This window comes from Aquarana catesbeiana, linkage group LG01 (assembly GCF_042186555.1).
Source record: "Aquarana catesbeiana isolate 2022-GZ linkage group LG01, ASM4218655v1, whole genome shotgun sequence".
Classification (NCBI taxonomy): Eukaryota; Metazoa; Chordata; class Amphibia; order Anura; family Ranidae; genus Aquarana; species Aquarana catesbeiana.
In genome coordinates this window covers 769,735,878-769,752,921 of record NC_133324.1, presented here as the reverse complement: position 1 = coordinate 769,752,921, position 17,044 = coordinate 769,735,878, and the positions used below count along the sequence as shown (strand labels likewise).

The window sequence follows — 17,044 nt, the reverse complement described above, 5'->3', positions numbered from 1 at the left end:
GGCCTCTTCAGGACTGGGGAAGGCTCTGAGGGACCTCCTGGATCAGCCTGTATGCTGAATCCTGCACAGGACTCGGAGTGGCCTTCCTGGCTCGTTTATATGGCAGGCGGAGGGGAGGGACCTGAGACTCAGTCAGGCTGCGACTTGTCCCAGGCTTCTCTTGGCTGCCACTTAGCCCCGCCTCCTCCTGGCTGCCACTAATCCCCGCCTCCTCCTGGCTGACACTAATAATCCCCGCCTCCTCCTGACTGCCACATTCCACAGCCTTCTCGTGGCTGAGGTCTTCCTGTGCATGAAAAAGGGACATAGTTTTAGTATTTTTTATTCATCAATCACACACAATTTTCACCTCCTGACTGCTGCAAATTGAATGTTAACAAATATAACAGACTATCCTTCTGAGCCCAGCAGTTTTCATTCTTTTCCCAATTTTGGGTGCCCACTACTGTCTATTGATATGTAAAGCACTTTTTTTAATCAGCAATTAGTGATCAATAATAACATCTAATAAACATCATTTATTTATTGACCAGAAATCTGTAGAAGAATGCTATACCTGACTCCAGCTGGGCTCCTCCATTTCTTCCTGGCTGGAAGGCCCAGGTTGGCCATCGGAAGCCTCAGCTGGGGTGGAAGGAAGAGTGGAAGGAAGAGTGGAGAGGGATTCCCTGACTTCAGTGTGGTCTGACAGAAATCGCAGTCTCTCATAGTACCACAGCCTGGGGACATAAACGTCATCTGCTGCAGCTCCGGACCTCTGGGAATCTGTGACCTTCTTGCGCTCCCTAAGATAAGTGCTCCTCAGGCCACCAATTTTAGCTTTCAAATAAGGGATGGTTGCTGTGGGGACCACCGGCTTCACCAACTTCAGCAGTTTCTCCAGCGCTGCCTGCCTCTTCTGTTTGTGATTATAGTGGGGGTGTCTCACTTGCCACAGACAGGGCAGCTCCCTGTACTTGTCTATGAACAGGGGCAGGAAATTGTGGTCGTTGAACCCATCCATTTTCTCTGTAAGACACAACACAAGACAAAGCCTAATGTCAGGCCAAACTCCCCTAATCTTGTTACAATATAGGCTTCCATTTCGAAGCAGTATAGGCCCAAGTTTAGATCCTACCTTCGTTAGCACGATCGGCGTCTCCGATGCTCCTTCCTCCGCTCACAGATCGTACGTAAGATGCGCGCGTTACGATTTATACACACTGCGCATGCGTATAACTCCGCCCGCCCCTGACGTTCTTTCTAGTCTATTCCCCGCCCCTTTTCGTTCAGCGCAGTGGGGGAAGAGCACATGGCGGATAGACAGCAGGATCGTGCTAATTGTAGCAACAAGGAGGAGGAGGAAAGGCTGGAGCCTGAAACGTCCCGATCCAGAAGGAGATTAAAGGACTCAAATATGTCCTTTGGGGAGATGTTGGAGATGGTGGACATCCTGAAGAAGGCCGACTATGATGGAAAGTATGGGCCTTACCCCAACCCCAATGTCAGAAAGGCCAAGATCATGGCGAAAGTGGTCAGGAGTCTGCACCGGAAATTCGGAGTACGACGATCGAAAGATCAGCTCAGGAAGCGGTGGTCGGACCTGAAATTACGAGAACACGAGCAGTACAGAAAGATCCGGAGATTGCTGCAAAAAAGTAAGTAGTTGTACTGTGTTCCTATTCTTTATGTTTATTACGTTTGTGCTGCTCCATGTGCTTTTAGGAACTGTTGTACAGTTTAAAATGGCAACTTTCATGTTCATGGGCACATTATTCGTTCGGATCACACATTGTTATTTCGGACGATAAAATACCATTGTTTAGGCCATATGCATTTGGCCACCATTTTGACGCCCTATACTTGTCTTCAAAGAATTGGGTTGTGTAGATGGCTTTGTTACTAGAATGATATGTAAACTAGATTGTGTGTAAGGAGAGGACACTCAGCAGCTGTTTTCACATCTGGACACTGGAGCACTAGTGTGGGACACAAGAACACCATTTTTATTAGGGGGGCCACACAGGTGCCCCAGTGTATACTATAGGGGGGGCTACATCTGTGAAGCTTTTACCAAACAGGTAAAGTATTGCAGCTTGACAAAGGACACTAAAAAAGCTACATCTTGGAACTCTGCTAAAATAGACAATTGTACCCCACTTCCAAGCAATGTTTAATCTTTATAGTTCTGACATTAAATATCTGTGCGCTAATTATACCATTTTTGTTTTACATAGGGGAGAAAAGACTCGGAGGACACCCCTCATCCGAGGAGACCAGAGCCCCCCCCCCTCTGGAAGAAGGGGAAATCCACCCAACACAAGATGAGCAGGAGGATGAAGACGTGGTGGAAGTAGGCACCACAACAGGTGAGTGTCTGCAACCACAGGCTCAGATAAGAGATGGATGGCGGCATATTTTTTAGACATAATTTATTTTGGGTTTCCTCTCTTTTTAGGTGATCGTGAGGTTGTGGATCCAGATCCTTTCACATCCGAAAGTGCCCAGATCCTGATCGGGGAGATCATGGGGTGTAATTTACAATTGGAAAACATCAAGCAAAACATCAATGATGTTATTCCAAAATATAAAAACATCATTGATGTTTTGGGGCGAGTTTAAAACCCCTCCAAATCACTTTCTTCTTTTGTGTGCTACAATGTGCTAAAGGTTTTTGTGATTTTTCCCAAAGCCAAATTTGGAGGATGCACACAGTGTGTCAACATGTGCTATCTGCCATCACGGGAGATCAATGGACGCATTTTGGGGGTGCAACACCTTCCTCAATAATAAAGTAGCGGTGAGGAAGGGCTTTCTCCCCCAAAACACATCCCTTGATCCCCCGTGATGGCAGCTAGCACATGTTGACATTGTGAAATTTGTGTGCATCTTCCAAATTTGGCTTTTCCAGGGGTGATTTCCCCCCATCTGAACGCTATATCAAGCACAGTTCCTAAATACTCATGTCTGATATTGCCTTCCAGTTCTACCAAATGTAAACTTTGTAAGATCAAGATTTGTGTCTTTCTTGTGGGTTTTACACAGGCCTGTTTTCTATAAAATGCACATTTTGATTTTGGATAATGACACCACAAAAATTGTTATACAACAAACATGTTGGTTTGTCAGAAAAACCTTTGGTAAATGCACATGTGATTGTGCAGGTATTAAAAAGATTGTTCATCAAGAATGTGTGGATTATTGTCTCAACGCTACAACACTTTTGGGGTGATGTAATTGTTGTTTTAGGAGAAAATGGGGGTTATTTCCTAAGGGGAAATCCACTTTGCACTACAAGTGCAGTTTCAGTGCAGTTGCAAGTGCACTTGTAGTGAAAAGTGTCTTTGCATTTAGTAAATAACAGCCAACAGTGCTTTGTATAAGGTTACACAATCACGACATTTTCTGCACTCCACACATTTCTGTCAGGGTCAGCTCAAACAAACACAAGCAGTAAATGTCCACAAAGAAGAGCCTGGGGGGAGATGCTTGTCGAGAACTTGAGGTCCTGCAGGCTTCTCCCTGTGGCCAAATACCGCAAGGTAGCGACCAACCTCTGCTCCGGAGTGATGTCTTGCCTCATGCAGGTATCCTGCCTGCTAATATAAGGGGTCAGCAAAGCCAACAAACGGTGAAACACGGGGTCCGTCATCCTGAGAAAGTTCCTGAAATCATCAGGATTATTCTCACGGATCTCACGGAGCAAAGGCATATGAGAGAACTGGTCACGCTGAAGCAACCAATTCTTGGTCCATGAACTCCTCCCCACCCTGTTCATGGACTGGACTTGTGTCAAGGTCAGGACCCCAACACCAAACCCCCGCACAGCACGAACTCTATGAGGAGTACGCATACGAAACATGGCTAGAAAACGGTCGGCTGCTCAGAACGAAGTAACAGAAAGCACTGACGAACAGCAAGGCCTGTGAACAGCGACCTGAAAAACAGCAACGAGCAGGCAAGATCACACAGAAAACTCTGATACGAACTGACTGCACGCACTGAAGAGCAGATACAAACCCACAAGCACAAACTGAACAGCAGAAAACGATCTGAAAGCCACGAGTCTGAAAAAGCGCGAATCGTCTCTCACCAAACTTTCACTAACACGAGATTAGCAAAAGGAGCCCAAAGGGTGCCACGCTTGGTTCTGAACCGGCCTTTTCTAGTCTCGTCGTACGTGGTGTACGTGACCGCGTGGTTGTCGATCGGAAATTCCGACAACTTTGTGCGACCGTGTGTAAGCAAAACAAGTTTGAGCCAACATCCGTCGGAAAAAATCCTAGGATTTTGTTGTCGGAATGTCCGAACAAAGTCCGACCGTGTGTACGGGGCATAAGAGCGGCAAGGATGTGGAATTCCCTTCCACAGGCTGTGGTCTCAGCAGAGGGCATTGATAATTTCAAGAAACTATTAGATAAGCACCTGAATGACCACAACATACAGGGATATACAATGCAATACTGACATATAATCACACACATAGGTTTGACTTGATGGACTTGGGTCTTTTTTTCAACCTCACCTACTATGATACTAGATAGGGTATTTGTCAGCCAGCCAGCTGTATGAATAAATTAAGAGCGGCTGCAGATGGATTGGATGCAACTGCTTTTGGCCAACAGGGCCACTCTCTATGCAAATTTCAGCTGGCTCCTTAGGAAATTAGTACAATATCTGGTCAGCTTTAGTCAATTCTCCAAAAGCACACTAAAACACATAACCAAAGACAGCCAAGGAGACAGGATTTACACTTTGTGGAAATTAGTTGACCCCAATGCTGCAAAGAGGAGGATCTTCAACCAGACTTTTTTGTAAAGATAGATCACTAACCAGTTTTACACAAAAAAATGTGTTAGGACAAGCTTCGTTGCGTATTTTTTTATTATTATTATTATTTATTTAATAAGGAGCATCAGATGCCTAAATTCAAACAACAGGAGTCAAAATATTACTTTTTGTTCTTTGCTTATTGTTGTAGACACAGCCCTGATATCAAAAGGACATATTTTACTGCTTGCCATTGCCATTGATTGGTCTGTTCTTGTGGGCATCACTGAAAAGGAAAGCTTCCAGCTTAGGACGGCTACAGATGCAGGCGACATAGGCAGATAGGAGAGGGGACCCTGAAAGGCAGTCTGGAGCCAACACCTGGTGATTCCTGAGCAGGTCCACAAGGTTATAATCTGCAAAGGAAATCTAGACAAAAAAATAGGGAAAAAAAAAGTCTAGTTAGATTATGGCTAAAAGTTCATGAAGGTGTCAATATTGGAAAGTGTGATATAGTAAAACAAAAAAACACACACTATATTGGGAGCATCAGAGCAAAGAAAACAGCATTGAAATTATGGGAACAATTGTTGTGGATCCTGAGACAAAGCAGTGAAAGTGAGGCAGGTTACCATGCAGCTCTGTGACCATGAAAAGGGCAATGCCGTTGTGAAGAGACAAGGGTAACAAATGTGGTTCTTAGACCAAAGAGTGGAGCTGAAGAGAAGGAAAAGCACAAAAACAAACAAAAAATAAATACATGAATTCTCTTGAGACTTCTAGATGATAGTGCAGTATGAACCTTACATCAAGGCTATGAAAAAGCTCTTCCCTTAGTGCTGGATGGTGTAGGACAAAAAGGTTGAGAGAACCATTTTATGGAAATACTGTTGAAACACACACATTATATATATATATATATATATATTTTATATACACACACACGTTGTAATATGTTCACCGATTTATGTGGGACATTATATTATATATATATGCAGACATACAATACGTTGACGATGGTTTATTTGTCCGAGCCAACTGAATTTTAACATAGTAAGTAAGACCCTTTGATGTGTTAATCTTATGCAAGTCTACCTAGGTGTATGAGTTATGGCCCGTTAACCTAATTGAACATTTCAAAGGGTGTTCAGGTGGTATCGGTTAATCTAATCTAATTACACGTATCAAAGGGGACTTGTTGCTGTTGATAGGCGGGAGTGCAAATTGGGACGGTTTATGAGTGCAGCTGTTCACGTCTGGGAGTTGTTGTCTGTCTGAAAGACTAAAGCATAGCAAAGGCCTGAATGGAAACGGCCAATCAAATTGCTCAGCCTTTCAGTGTCTAGTGACTATAACATGGTGTTCAGTCTATAGTTTAGTACAGTCTTGTCTGTGTATGACTATGAAGGTGCAGACCTAGGAAAAAATGGGACGCAGAATTATATACTGTTGGATTTTTTGTCATCTGTGGACTTTGGACCTTGTTCTTTGTTCGAAGTCAATAAAGTGCATCTCTCTGGAAGAATTGGGTTGCTGCGGAAGAGTACTTACATCATTATTATAATAACTACTAATTATCTCTACCCACGATACTACTATACATATATCACTACATTGGTGCCGTTCAAGTGACTAGAAGAGCATTTTCGGCCTTAGTAACAGAAGTCGGTGACAACAATCCTGTGAGGGGTGGACAGAAGTCTGATGAAGAACCAAGAGCTGTGCTGTGACAGAAGAGAGTCTGATCTACAAAATTAAACAAGTTGGGAACCCCAGAATTATTCTCTGGAGACTGGAAACAACTACAAAAAAAAAAAAAAAAAAAGGACTGTGTCATGTACCAGAAGACCTGAACTGGAAGCTGAAGGAGTAATTAATGCGGGGAGTAAAATATTTCCTTTTTTTAAAATTATTAGTAATTTAGTCAAAATGCTTACTCAATGTGAGGCTAGTGTCAGTTCTGATAAAGTTAACAGATGGGTATTAAAATGTATTAAGCGCCATAGCTGTCCTTATGAAATTCCAGAAAAATGTAAGCAGACGTGGACTATGATGAAGAAATTTTTAGAGAAAAATGTTTTTAATAGCAAAATTTCCGAAAGTAAAAGAAAAGGTTGTGTTATACAGGCTTGTTATCTTGCTGTTTAACCACTTCAGCCCCGGACCATTATGCCGCATAAGGACCAGAGGACTTTTTCCAATTTGGCGCTGCGTCGCTTTAACTGCTAATTGCGCGGTCATGCAATGCTGTACCCAAATGAAATTTGCGTCCTTTTCTTCCCACAAATAGAGCTTTCTTTTGATGGTATTTGATCACCTCTGCCGTTTTTATTTTTTGCGCTATAAACGGAAAAAGACCGAAAATTTTGAAAAATAAAATGATATTTTCTACTTTTTGTTATTAAAAAAATCCAATAAACTCAATTTTAGTCATGCATTTAGGCCAAAATGTATTCGGCCACATGTCTTTGGCAAAAAAATGTCAATAAGTGTATATTTATTGGTTTGCGCAAAAGTTATAGCGTCTACAAACTAGGGTACATTTTCTGGAATTTACACAGCTTTTAGTTTATGACTGCCTATGTCATTTCTTGAGGTGCTAAAATGGCAGGGCGGTACAAAACCCCCCCAAATGACCCCATTTTGGAAAGTAGACACCCCAAGGAAATTGCTGAGAGGCATATTGAGCCCATTGAATATTATTTTTTTTTGTCCCAAGTGATTGAATAATGACAAAAAAAAAAAAAATTACAAAAAGTTGTCACTAAATGATATATTGCTCACACAGGCCATGGGCATATGTGGAATTGCACCCCAAAATATAATCAGCTGCTTCTCCTGAGTACGGGGATACCACATGTGTGGGACTTTTTGGGAGCCTAGCTGCGTACGGGGCCCCGAAAACCAATCACCGCCTTCAGGATTTCTAAGGGTGTAAATTTTTGATTTCACTCTTCACTGCCTATCACAGTTTCGGAGGCCATGGAATGCCCAGATGGCACAAACCCCCCCAAATGACCCCATTTTGGAAAGTAGACACCCCAAGCTATTTGCTGAGAGGCATGGTGAGTATTTTGCAGCTCTCATTTGTTTTTGAAAATGACGAAAGACAAGAAAAAAAATTTTTTTTTTCTTTTTTCAATTTTCAAAACTTTCTGACTAAAAGTGGGGTCTGCAAAATACTCACTATACCTCTCAGCAAATAGCTTGGAGTGTCTACTTTCCAAAATGGGGTCATTTGGGGGGGGGGGGGTTGTGCCACCTGGGCATTACATGGCCTCCGAAACTGTGATAGGCAGTGAAGAATGAAATCAAAAATTTACGCACTTAGCCTGAAGGCGGTGCTTGGTTTTTGGGGTCCCGTACGCGGCTAGGTTCCCAAAAAGTCTCACACATGTGGTATCCCCGTACTCAGGAGAAGCAACAGAATGCATTTTGGGGTGTAATTTCACATATTCCCATGGCATGTTTGAGCAATATATCATTTAGTGACAACTTTTTGTAATTTTTTTTTTGTCATTATTCTATGGACTCGACATGCCTCTCAGCAAATAGCTTGGGGTGTCTACTTTCCAAAATGGGGTCATTCGGGGGGGTTTTGAACTATCCTGGCATTTTATGCACATCATTTAGAAGCTTATGTCACACATCACCCACTCTAACCACTTGAAGACAAAGCCCCTTATGACACTTTTTGTTTACATGAAAACATTTTTTTTTTTTTGCAAGAAAATTACTTTGAACCCCCAAACATTATGCCCTACAGATTAAAATGGTGGGTGTTTCATTTTTTTTTTTCACACAGTATTTGCGCAGCGATTTTTCAAACGCATTTTTTGGGGAAAAAACACACTTTTTTAAATTTTAATGCACTAAAACACACTATATTGCCCAAATGTTTGATGAAATAAAAAAGATGATCTTAGGCCAAGTACATGGATACCAAACATAACATGCTTTAAAATTGCGCACAAACGTGCAGTGGCAACAAAATAAATACATTTTTAAAAGCCTTTAAAAGCCTTTACAGGTTACCACTTTAGATCTACAGAGGAGGTCTACTGCTAAACTTACTGCCCTCGATCTGACCTTCGCGGTGATACCTCACATGCATGGTGCAATTGCTGTTTACATTTGACGCCAGACCGACGCTTGTGTTCGCATTAGCACGAGAGCAGGGGGGGACAGGGGTATTTTTTTTTTTATTATTATTTTTTTGCTTTTTTATCTTATTTTTAAACTGTTCCTTTCATTTTTTTTTTTTTTAAATCATTTTTATTGTTATCTCAGGGAATGTAAATATCCCCTATGATAGCAATAGGTAGTTACAGGTACTCTTTTTTGAAAAAAATGGGGTCTAATAGACCCTAGATCTCTCCTCTGCCCTCAAAGCATCTGACCACACCAAGATCGGTGTGATAAAATGATTCCCCAATTTCCCAATGGCGCTGTTTACATCCGGCGAAATCTAAGTCATAAAATGCTTGTAGCTTCCGGTTTCTTAGGCCATAGAGATGTTTGGAGCCACTCTGGTCTCTGATCAGCTCTATGGTCAGCTGGCTGAATCACCGGCTGCATTCTCAGGTTCCCTGTTGAGACAGGAGAGCCAGAGAAAAACACGGAAGACGGGGGGGGTCATTCCCTCCCACTGCTTGTAAAAGCAGTCTAGAGGCTAATTAGCCACTAGGATTGCTTTTACATGAAAGCCGACTGCTGGCTGAAAAGAATGATACCAAGATGATACCTAAACCTGCAGGCATCATTCTGGTATAACCACTCAAAGTCGTGAATGGCGTACCTGAAGACTAGGGATGAGCCGAACACCCCCCGGTTCGGTTTGCACCAGAACCTGCGAACGGACCGAAAATTCGCACAAACGTTAGAACCCCATTGACATCTATGGGACTCGAACGTTTGAAATCTAATTTGCAAGGTATTGTCCTAAAAAGGGTTTGGGGACCCGGGTCCTACCCCAGGGGACATGTATCAATGCAAAAAAAACTTTTAAAAAACGGCCGTTTTTTCGGGAGCAGTGATTTTAATGATGGTTAAAGTAAAAAAAAAAAAAAAAAAGTGAAATATTCCTTTAAATATTGTACCTGGGGGGTGTCTATAGTATGCCTGTAAAGTGGCGTGTGTTTCCCGTGTTTAGAACAGTCCCTGCACCAAATGTCATTTTTAAAAGGAAAAAATCTCATTTAAAACTGCTTGCGGGTTTAAAGTAATGTCGGGTCCTGGCAATATGGATGAAAATCAGTGAGACAAACGGCATGGGTACCCCCTAGTCCATTACCAGGCCCTTTGGGTCTTGTATGGATATTAAGGGGAACCCCGCACCCAAATTAAAATAAGGAAAGGTGTGGGGCCACCAGGCCCTATATACTCTGAACAGCAGTATACAGGTGGTGCAAACAAGACAGGGACTTTAGGTTTGTTGTTAAGTAGAATCTGTTTGTCATTTTGAACTGGTACATTTTTAACGTGTTTAGCTCCAGCCAAAAAATCTTTTTTAAGCTTTTTGGAAAACATAGGAAAGGGTTATCACCCCTGTGTCATTTGTTTTGCTGTCTTTCCTCCTCTTTAGAAGATTTCACCTCACTTTTTGTCCCAATGACAAATGTTTTTTGAAAATTTGGGTTTTTTTGTGGAACAAGGATTGGAAAGCATCAGTGGAAAGGAGAAATGTTTTTCCCATATTAACTCTTACAGGAGAGAATTTCCCTTCCTAGGGGTAGATTTCATCTCACTTCTCAATACTCAGCAGAAATTTGGCCCTTAGGTGTTGTGGCCACAACAACGTAAGCCCTCACAGGGCCCTGCTGTGAAATATTAGATCAAGAATTGTAATTACATGCCCCTGTTGAACAGGGGCAGAAAAACTGGGCCTTTGGTGGTGGTGGTGCTGGTGCCACAACACTGTAAGTCCTCACTCGCTCTTGGTGGGTGCAGAAATGGGCCCTGCTGTGAAATATTAGATCAAGAATTGTAATTACATGCCCCTGTTGAACAGGGGCAGAAAAATTGGGACTTTGGTGGTGGTGGTGGTGGTGCTGGTGCCACAACACTGCAACCCCTCACAGACACTCTAGTTGGAACACAGGAACGAGCCCTGCTGCAAAGTATTGCATCAAAAATTGTAATCACACGCCCCTGTTAAACAGGGGCTGAAAAATTGTGCCTTAGGCATTGGTGATGGTGCCCAGAACTAAAAATGTTCTTTCAAGCTATCAGCGTGATGATTGAGGAGGAAGAGGATAATTACTCAGGGATAGTCACTCAGCATCAGCATAGGCAGTCTTTGAAGGGATCTGAGATTTAAAAAAAAAAATTATTCGGTTACATCAGCATCAGGTGCTTGGTAGCTGGTGGTGATCCAAGACTGATTCATTTTTATGAAGGTCAGTCGATCGACCGAGTCGGTGGACAGACGCACCCTGTGATCGGTTACAAAGCCTCCAGCAGCACTGAATGTGCGTTCCGAAAGAATGCTGGATGCAGGACATGCCAGTAGCTCAATTGCATACTGTGCAAGCTCTGGCCAGTGATCCATCCTCAAGACCCAGTAACCCAGAGGATTTTCGGTGGGAAAGGTGTCCAAGTCTGATCTTGCCCCTAGGTATTCCTGCACCATGCAAAAACAGATGCTGCCGATGGTTGCTGGAACCGATCATACCTTGGGGCTGCGGACCAAAAAATTGTCTGAACGCATCGGTCAGACGGCTACCTTCTCCACCGCTCCTTCTTTGACTGACCGAAGCCTCAGCAACACGTTGTCCAGAAACAGGAGTTTGTAACCTTCCAGTCTCTGGGAACGCGTTGCACAGACCTTTCTGCAAGGCCTCCCGAAGATGTTTCATCCTCTGCTCCCTCTGCGATGGCAAGATAAGGTCCGCAACCTTACCCTTGTAACGTGGATCAAGGAGGGTTGCCAGCCAGTATTGGTCCTTCTCCTTGATACCACGAATACGAGGATCCTTACGCAGGCTTTGCAGGATCAGGGAGGCCATGCAGCGTAGGTTTGCTGAGGCATTCGGTCCAGAGTCCTCTGGGTCACTAAGGACGACATGGTCCGCAGCCACTTCCTCCCAGCAACGTACAAGTCCATGTGTTTCTTGGTACTGATCCCTTAAAGACTGCTGCGGATGCTGAGTGCCAGGCTCCACCTCCATACTGACACAATCTTCCTCTTCCTCCTCCTCCTCCTCCTCCTCCTGTGTGATCGGCGGGCATGCAGGAACACTGTCTGGATAAAGGGGGCCTTGAGAGCTAAGGAAGTCCTCCTCTTCCTGCCTCTGTTCTGCCTCAAGTGCCCTGTCCATTATTCCACGCAGCGTGTGCTCCAACAGGTGGACAAGGGGGACAGTGTCACTGATGCATGCACTGTCACTGCTCACCATCCTCGTGGCCTCCTCAAATGGTGACAGGACAGTGTATGCATCCCTGATCATGGCCCACTGGCGTGGGGAAAAAAAACCAAGCTCCCCTGACCCTGTCCTGGTGCCATAGTCGCACAGGTACTCATTGATGGCCCTCTGCTGCATGTGCAGCCGCTGCAGCATGGCCAACGTTGAGTTCCACCTGGTGGGCATGTCACAGATTAGGCGGTTCTTGGGCAGGTTAAACTCCTTTTGGAGGTCCGTCAGCCGAGCACTGGCATTATATGACTGGCGGAAATGCACACAGACTTTCCTGGCCTGCCTCAGGACATCCTGTAAGCCCGGGTACCTGCCCAAGAACCGCTGCACCACCAAGTTAAGGACGTGAGCCAAACAGGGCACATGGGTCATTTGTCCCTGTCGGAGGGCAGAGAGGAGGTTGGTGCCATTGTCGCAAACCACCATTCCTGCCTTAAGTTGGCGTGGCATCAACCACCTCTGAACCTGCCCCTGCAGAGCTGACAGAACCTCTGCCCCAGTGTGGCTCCTGTCCCCCAAGCACACCAGCTCAAGCACCGCATGGCATCTTTTGGCCTGCGTACTTGCGTAGCCCCTTGAATGGCTACGGAGCACCGCTGGTTCCGAGGACAAAGCACAGGAAGAGGCCATGGAGGAAGAAGGGGGTGGAGGAGAGAGGTGTGTCACAATCATTAGCATTTTGGAGGCGTGGTGGCGGAACAACCTCCAACACTACTGCACCTTGTCCTGCATCCTTCCCAGCTGCCAGCAGTCACCCAATGCGCCGTGAAACTTAAGTAACGTCCCTGTCCATGCCTGCTGGACCATGAGTCAGCGGTAATATGCATCTTACCGCTGACCGCCCTGTCCAGCGAGGCATGGACATTGCCTTCCACATGCCGGTAGAGAGCCGGAATCGCCTTCCGTGAGAAAAAGTGGCGTTTAGGTACCTGCCACTGAGGCACCGCACATTCCACAAACTCACGGAAGGGGGCAGAGTCTACCAACTGAAAAGGCAGCAGTTGAAGTGCTAGCAATTTTGCCAAGCTAGCATTCAACCGCTGGGCATGTGGATGGCTGGGAGCAAACTTCTTTCAGCGGTGCAGCAGCTGGGGCAGGGAAATTTGCCTGGTACAATCTGACGTCGGTGTACCAAAAGCAGATTGCCCACAAGTACTTGGCTGTGACACACCTAATTCTACACCTTACAAAGTGGGGGGACAGAAACGGGACTTTACGTGAGGCACGTGGGTGAATATGCTGCGCCAATGATGGGGGTGGAGTGTGAAAAAATGAACAAAACATATAGGTTGACAGTTATATGGATGAAGTGAAAGTAAGATGAGTAGGGTCAACGTAGATAATGATAAAAGGTAATGATGGTAAAAAAATTTATTGGCATGGATATTCAAATCAACTACAACCAATGAAAAAGAGGACACATATAAAATCAAAATAAATCATATTCGCCACAATGTATAAACCAGCAGGGTTCATAAATAGTTATACAGTTGCAACAGCATATATACATTGTGCAGTCAGTGTATACATGAATGGATCTGGACTTGAAAACATGTTGACAGCAATGTAAAGACAAACGAGGTGCATGAATAGGTAATGCTTTGACAAGAGCACGTATGCATGGTACAGACAATGGATGCATCAATAGATCTAAACTCTACGCGTTTCTTGGCTTTAAACCAATCGTCAGGAGTCCGATGCGATTAAACTATAACAAAAGCAATAGAGTGACTGTTATTGTATGAATAGGTATTTGTAGAAAACATATGTTGAAAATATGATCTTCTGCATACTCACAGGTTGTGCAGTAGTTGGTTTGTGATGACCTGTGTGTGGCAATGTGATGTTAGTCTGGGTCCATGGAGTCTCCCCCGGGGTTGAGGCAGAGAGCGCACCCCAATGACGCCGGCCACAGTGGCCCAAGTGACATAGGCACCCACAGGACCGGCAGGCAGGGACGTCCGACAAGGACAGGGAATGTGGAGGAGCTGGGGAAAAACATGAAAAATGGAGGTGTGAAAAAAAGTGTGGGATAGAGGATGGTGATGTTGGGGAATAAGTGAGGTGGGAGCAATAGAGCGTGCCCCTAGGTGTGTGAAAAGGAGCTAAAAAACTAGGGGAGTGAAAGTGGTGGGAAAAGTGAGGCGTGGGCGAGAAAACCAAAGTGGTTGGAATGGGTGAAGGGAAGTGGCTGAATGTGAGGGAGTTACCTGAGTGGTGGGTGCCCAGCCGAGCCAGAAGTCCAATGTGCATGGCGGAAATGTGGGATGACAGGCCAAATGGAGCCTAAAATAGCCGCAGACATGCGGCGCGCTCACGACAACGTCACGCGCGGGCGTGATGACGCGGTGAGGGGAGGGGGGGCCCGATGGGTATGGCCTCCTGACCAACCCCACAGCGCTAAAGCCCGGAGAAGGAAAGACTCTAAACAACCCGTCCGCGGCGGCCAAGACGCCGCAGGCGGGGTGTAGGAGGCATGACGTCGACGCGCCGAGGCCAGGGCCCGCCCACGTCAGTGACAGGGAGACAATGGGTCCTGGGCTGGGCGCGTCGCAACCCCGGGGAGTAGACTGAACGGATCCCAGCATCACAGATGTATCAAACGGATGGCATTGTGTATAAAAAGGAAGAAAAAAGGGCGGCCAGAGCGGCACAATGTAAAATGCAAAGACAGTGACAAGAACCAGCGTGTCTTCGCCATGACAGTATAGCAAAGAACACAATAGTATAGATATATGTTGGTATATAATATATTATTAATCCCAGCGCAGGAATCTTTCTCTGTGCAAGGGAGCATAGAACATCATATATTAGTAATCCTTGCACAGGAATCTATTCTCTGTGCAAGGAAGTATAAGCAATAGCGAGCTTTAGCCCAACTGGCTAAAGAAAAACGAATAAATCAAGATTGTTGGGAGGAAAGAAGAGAGGGAATGGACAAGGATGAAGGAATATGAAGCTTTAGCCCTGAATTAAATCAGTGGTTTATTTAGCTAAAGAAATGGGCAGCAAAGTGAAAAGGAAGAATTCAGATATAAATAAAATTAGATATGAGAAAACTAAATATAAAAGAAACTTTAGCCCTGAATTGAATCAGTACATTTCCTTAGCTAAAGAAAATAAAATTAAAAAAATATATAAGTAAAGGAAGAAAACTTTAGCCCTGAATTGAATCAGTGTTACTTTGACTAAAGAAAAACAAAATAAATAAGTAAAGCAAGAAAAGAGAAAACGAGAAGATAAAAAAAGGAAAAAACAGAATGGAAGACGGGTTGTTTAGACAACCCGCGGACGGGTTGTTTAGACAACCCGCGGACGGGTTGTTTAGAGTCTTTCCTTCTTCGGGCTTTAGCGCTGTGGGGTTGGTCAGGAGGCCGTACCCATCGGGCCCCCCCTCCCCTCACCGCGTCATCACGCCCGCACGTGACGTTGGCGTGAGCGCGCCGCATGTCTGCGGCTATTTTAGGCTCCATTTGGCCTGTCATCCCACATTTCCGCCATGCACATTGGACTTCTGGCTCGGCTGGGCACCCACCACTCAGGTAACTCCCTCACATTCAGCCACTTCCCTTCACCCATTCCAACCACTTTGGTTTTCTCGCCCACGCCTCACTTTTCCCACCACTTTCACTCCCCTAGTTTTTTAGCTCCTTTTCACACACCTAGGGGCACGCTCTATTGCTCCCACCTCACTTATTCCCCAACATCACCATCCTCTATCCCACACTTTTTTTCACACCTCCATTTTTCATGTTTTTCCCCAGCTCCTCCACATTCCCTGTCCTTGTCGGACGTCCCTGCCTGCCGGTCCTGTGGGTGCCTATGTCACTTGGGCCACTGTGGCCGGCGTCATTGGGGTGCGCTCTCTGCCTCAACCCCGGGGGAGACTCCATGGACCCAGACTAACATCACATTGCCACACACAGGTCATCACAAACCAACTACTGCACAACCTGTGAGTATGCAGAAGATCATATTTTCAACATATGTTTTCTACAAATACCTATTCATACAATAACAGTCACTCTATTGCTTTTGTTATAGTTTAATCGCATCGGACTCCTGACGATTGGTTTAAAGCCAAGAAACGCGTAGAGTTTAGATCTATTGATGCATCCATTGTCTGTACCATGCATACGTGCTCTTGTCAAAGCATTACCTATTCATGCACCTCGTTTGTCTTTACATTGCTGTCAACATGTTTTCAAGTCCAGATCCATTCATGTATACACTGACTGCACAATGTATATATGCTCTTGCAACTGTATAACTATTTATGAACCCTGCTGGTTTATACATTGTGGCGAATATGATTTATTTTGATTTTATATGTGTCCTCTTTTTCATTGGTTGTAGTTGATTTGAATATCCATGCCAATAAATTTTTTTACCATCATTACCTTTTATCATTATCTACGTTGACCCTACTCATCTTACTTTCACTTCATCCATATAACTGTCAACCTATATGTTTTGTTCATTTTTTCACACTCCACCCCCATCATTGGCGCAGCATATTCACCCACGTGCCTCACGTAAAGTCCCGTTTCTGTCCCCCCACTTTGTTACATTTATTTGGGATGGAGACATGTGGGTGTTTCTCTACTACAATGTGTGGATTGGTCACAACTCCTTTTGACGTAATTCTACACCTTCATTCCTCTCAGTGCAGGTCTCAGAGAGGACTGAAGGTATAGTGGGGTTGGAGATCTCAGCTGATGAGGAGCAAGGAGAGGTCCTCTTTGTTCTTTGGTGTGGGTCTTTTAGATACACTTGCCAACGAACTGCATGGCAGGTCAACATATGTCTGGTCAAGCATGTGGTACCCAAGTGGGAGATGTTTTGGCCACGCGAGATACGCTTGAGACATATGTTGCAAA

At 44.7% G+C, this 17,044-nt stretch overlaps 1 protein-coding gene across 1 annotated transcript in view; it reads right to left on the bottom strand.

The window, feature by feature from the left end:
- Positions 1 to 4,856: 4,856 nt before the first annotated feature.
- Positions 4,857 to 17,044, bottom strand: part of LOC141113341 (glutathione S-transferase P 1-like) — a 125,458-nt gene continuing 113,270 nt past the window's right edge. The window contains exon 7 of the mRNA XM_073606408.1: positions 4,857 to 5,178. Coding sequence (XP_073462509.1) covers positions 4,990 to 5,178 — 189 coding nt within the window. The 3' untranslated portion in view covers positions 4,857 to 4,989. The remainder of the gene's footprint in view (positions 5,179 to 17,044) is intronic.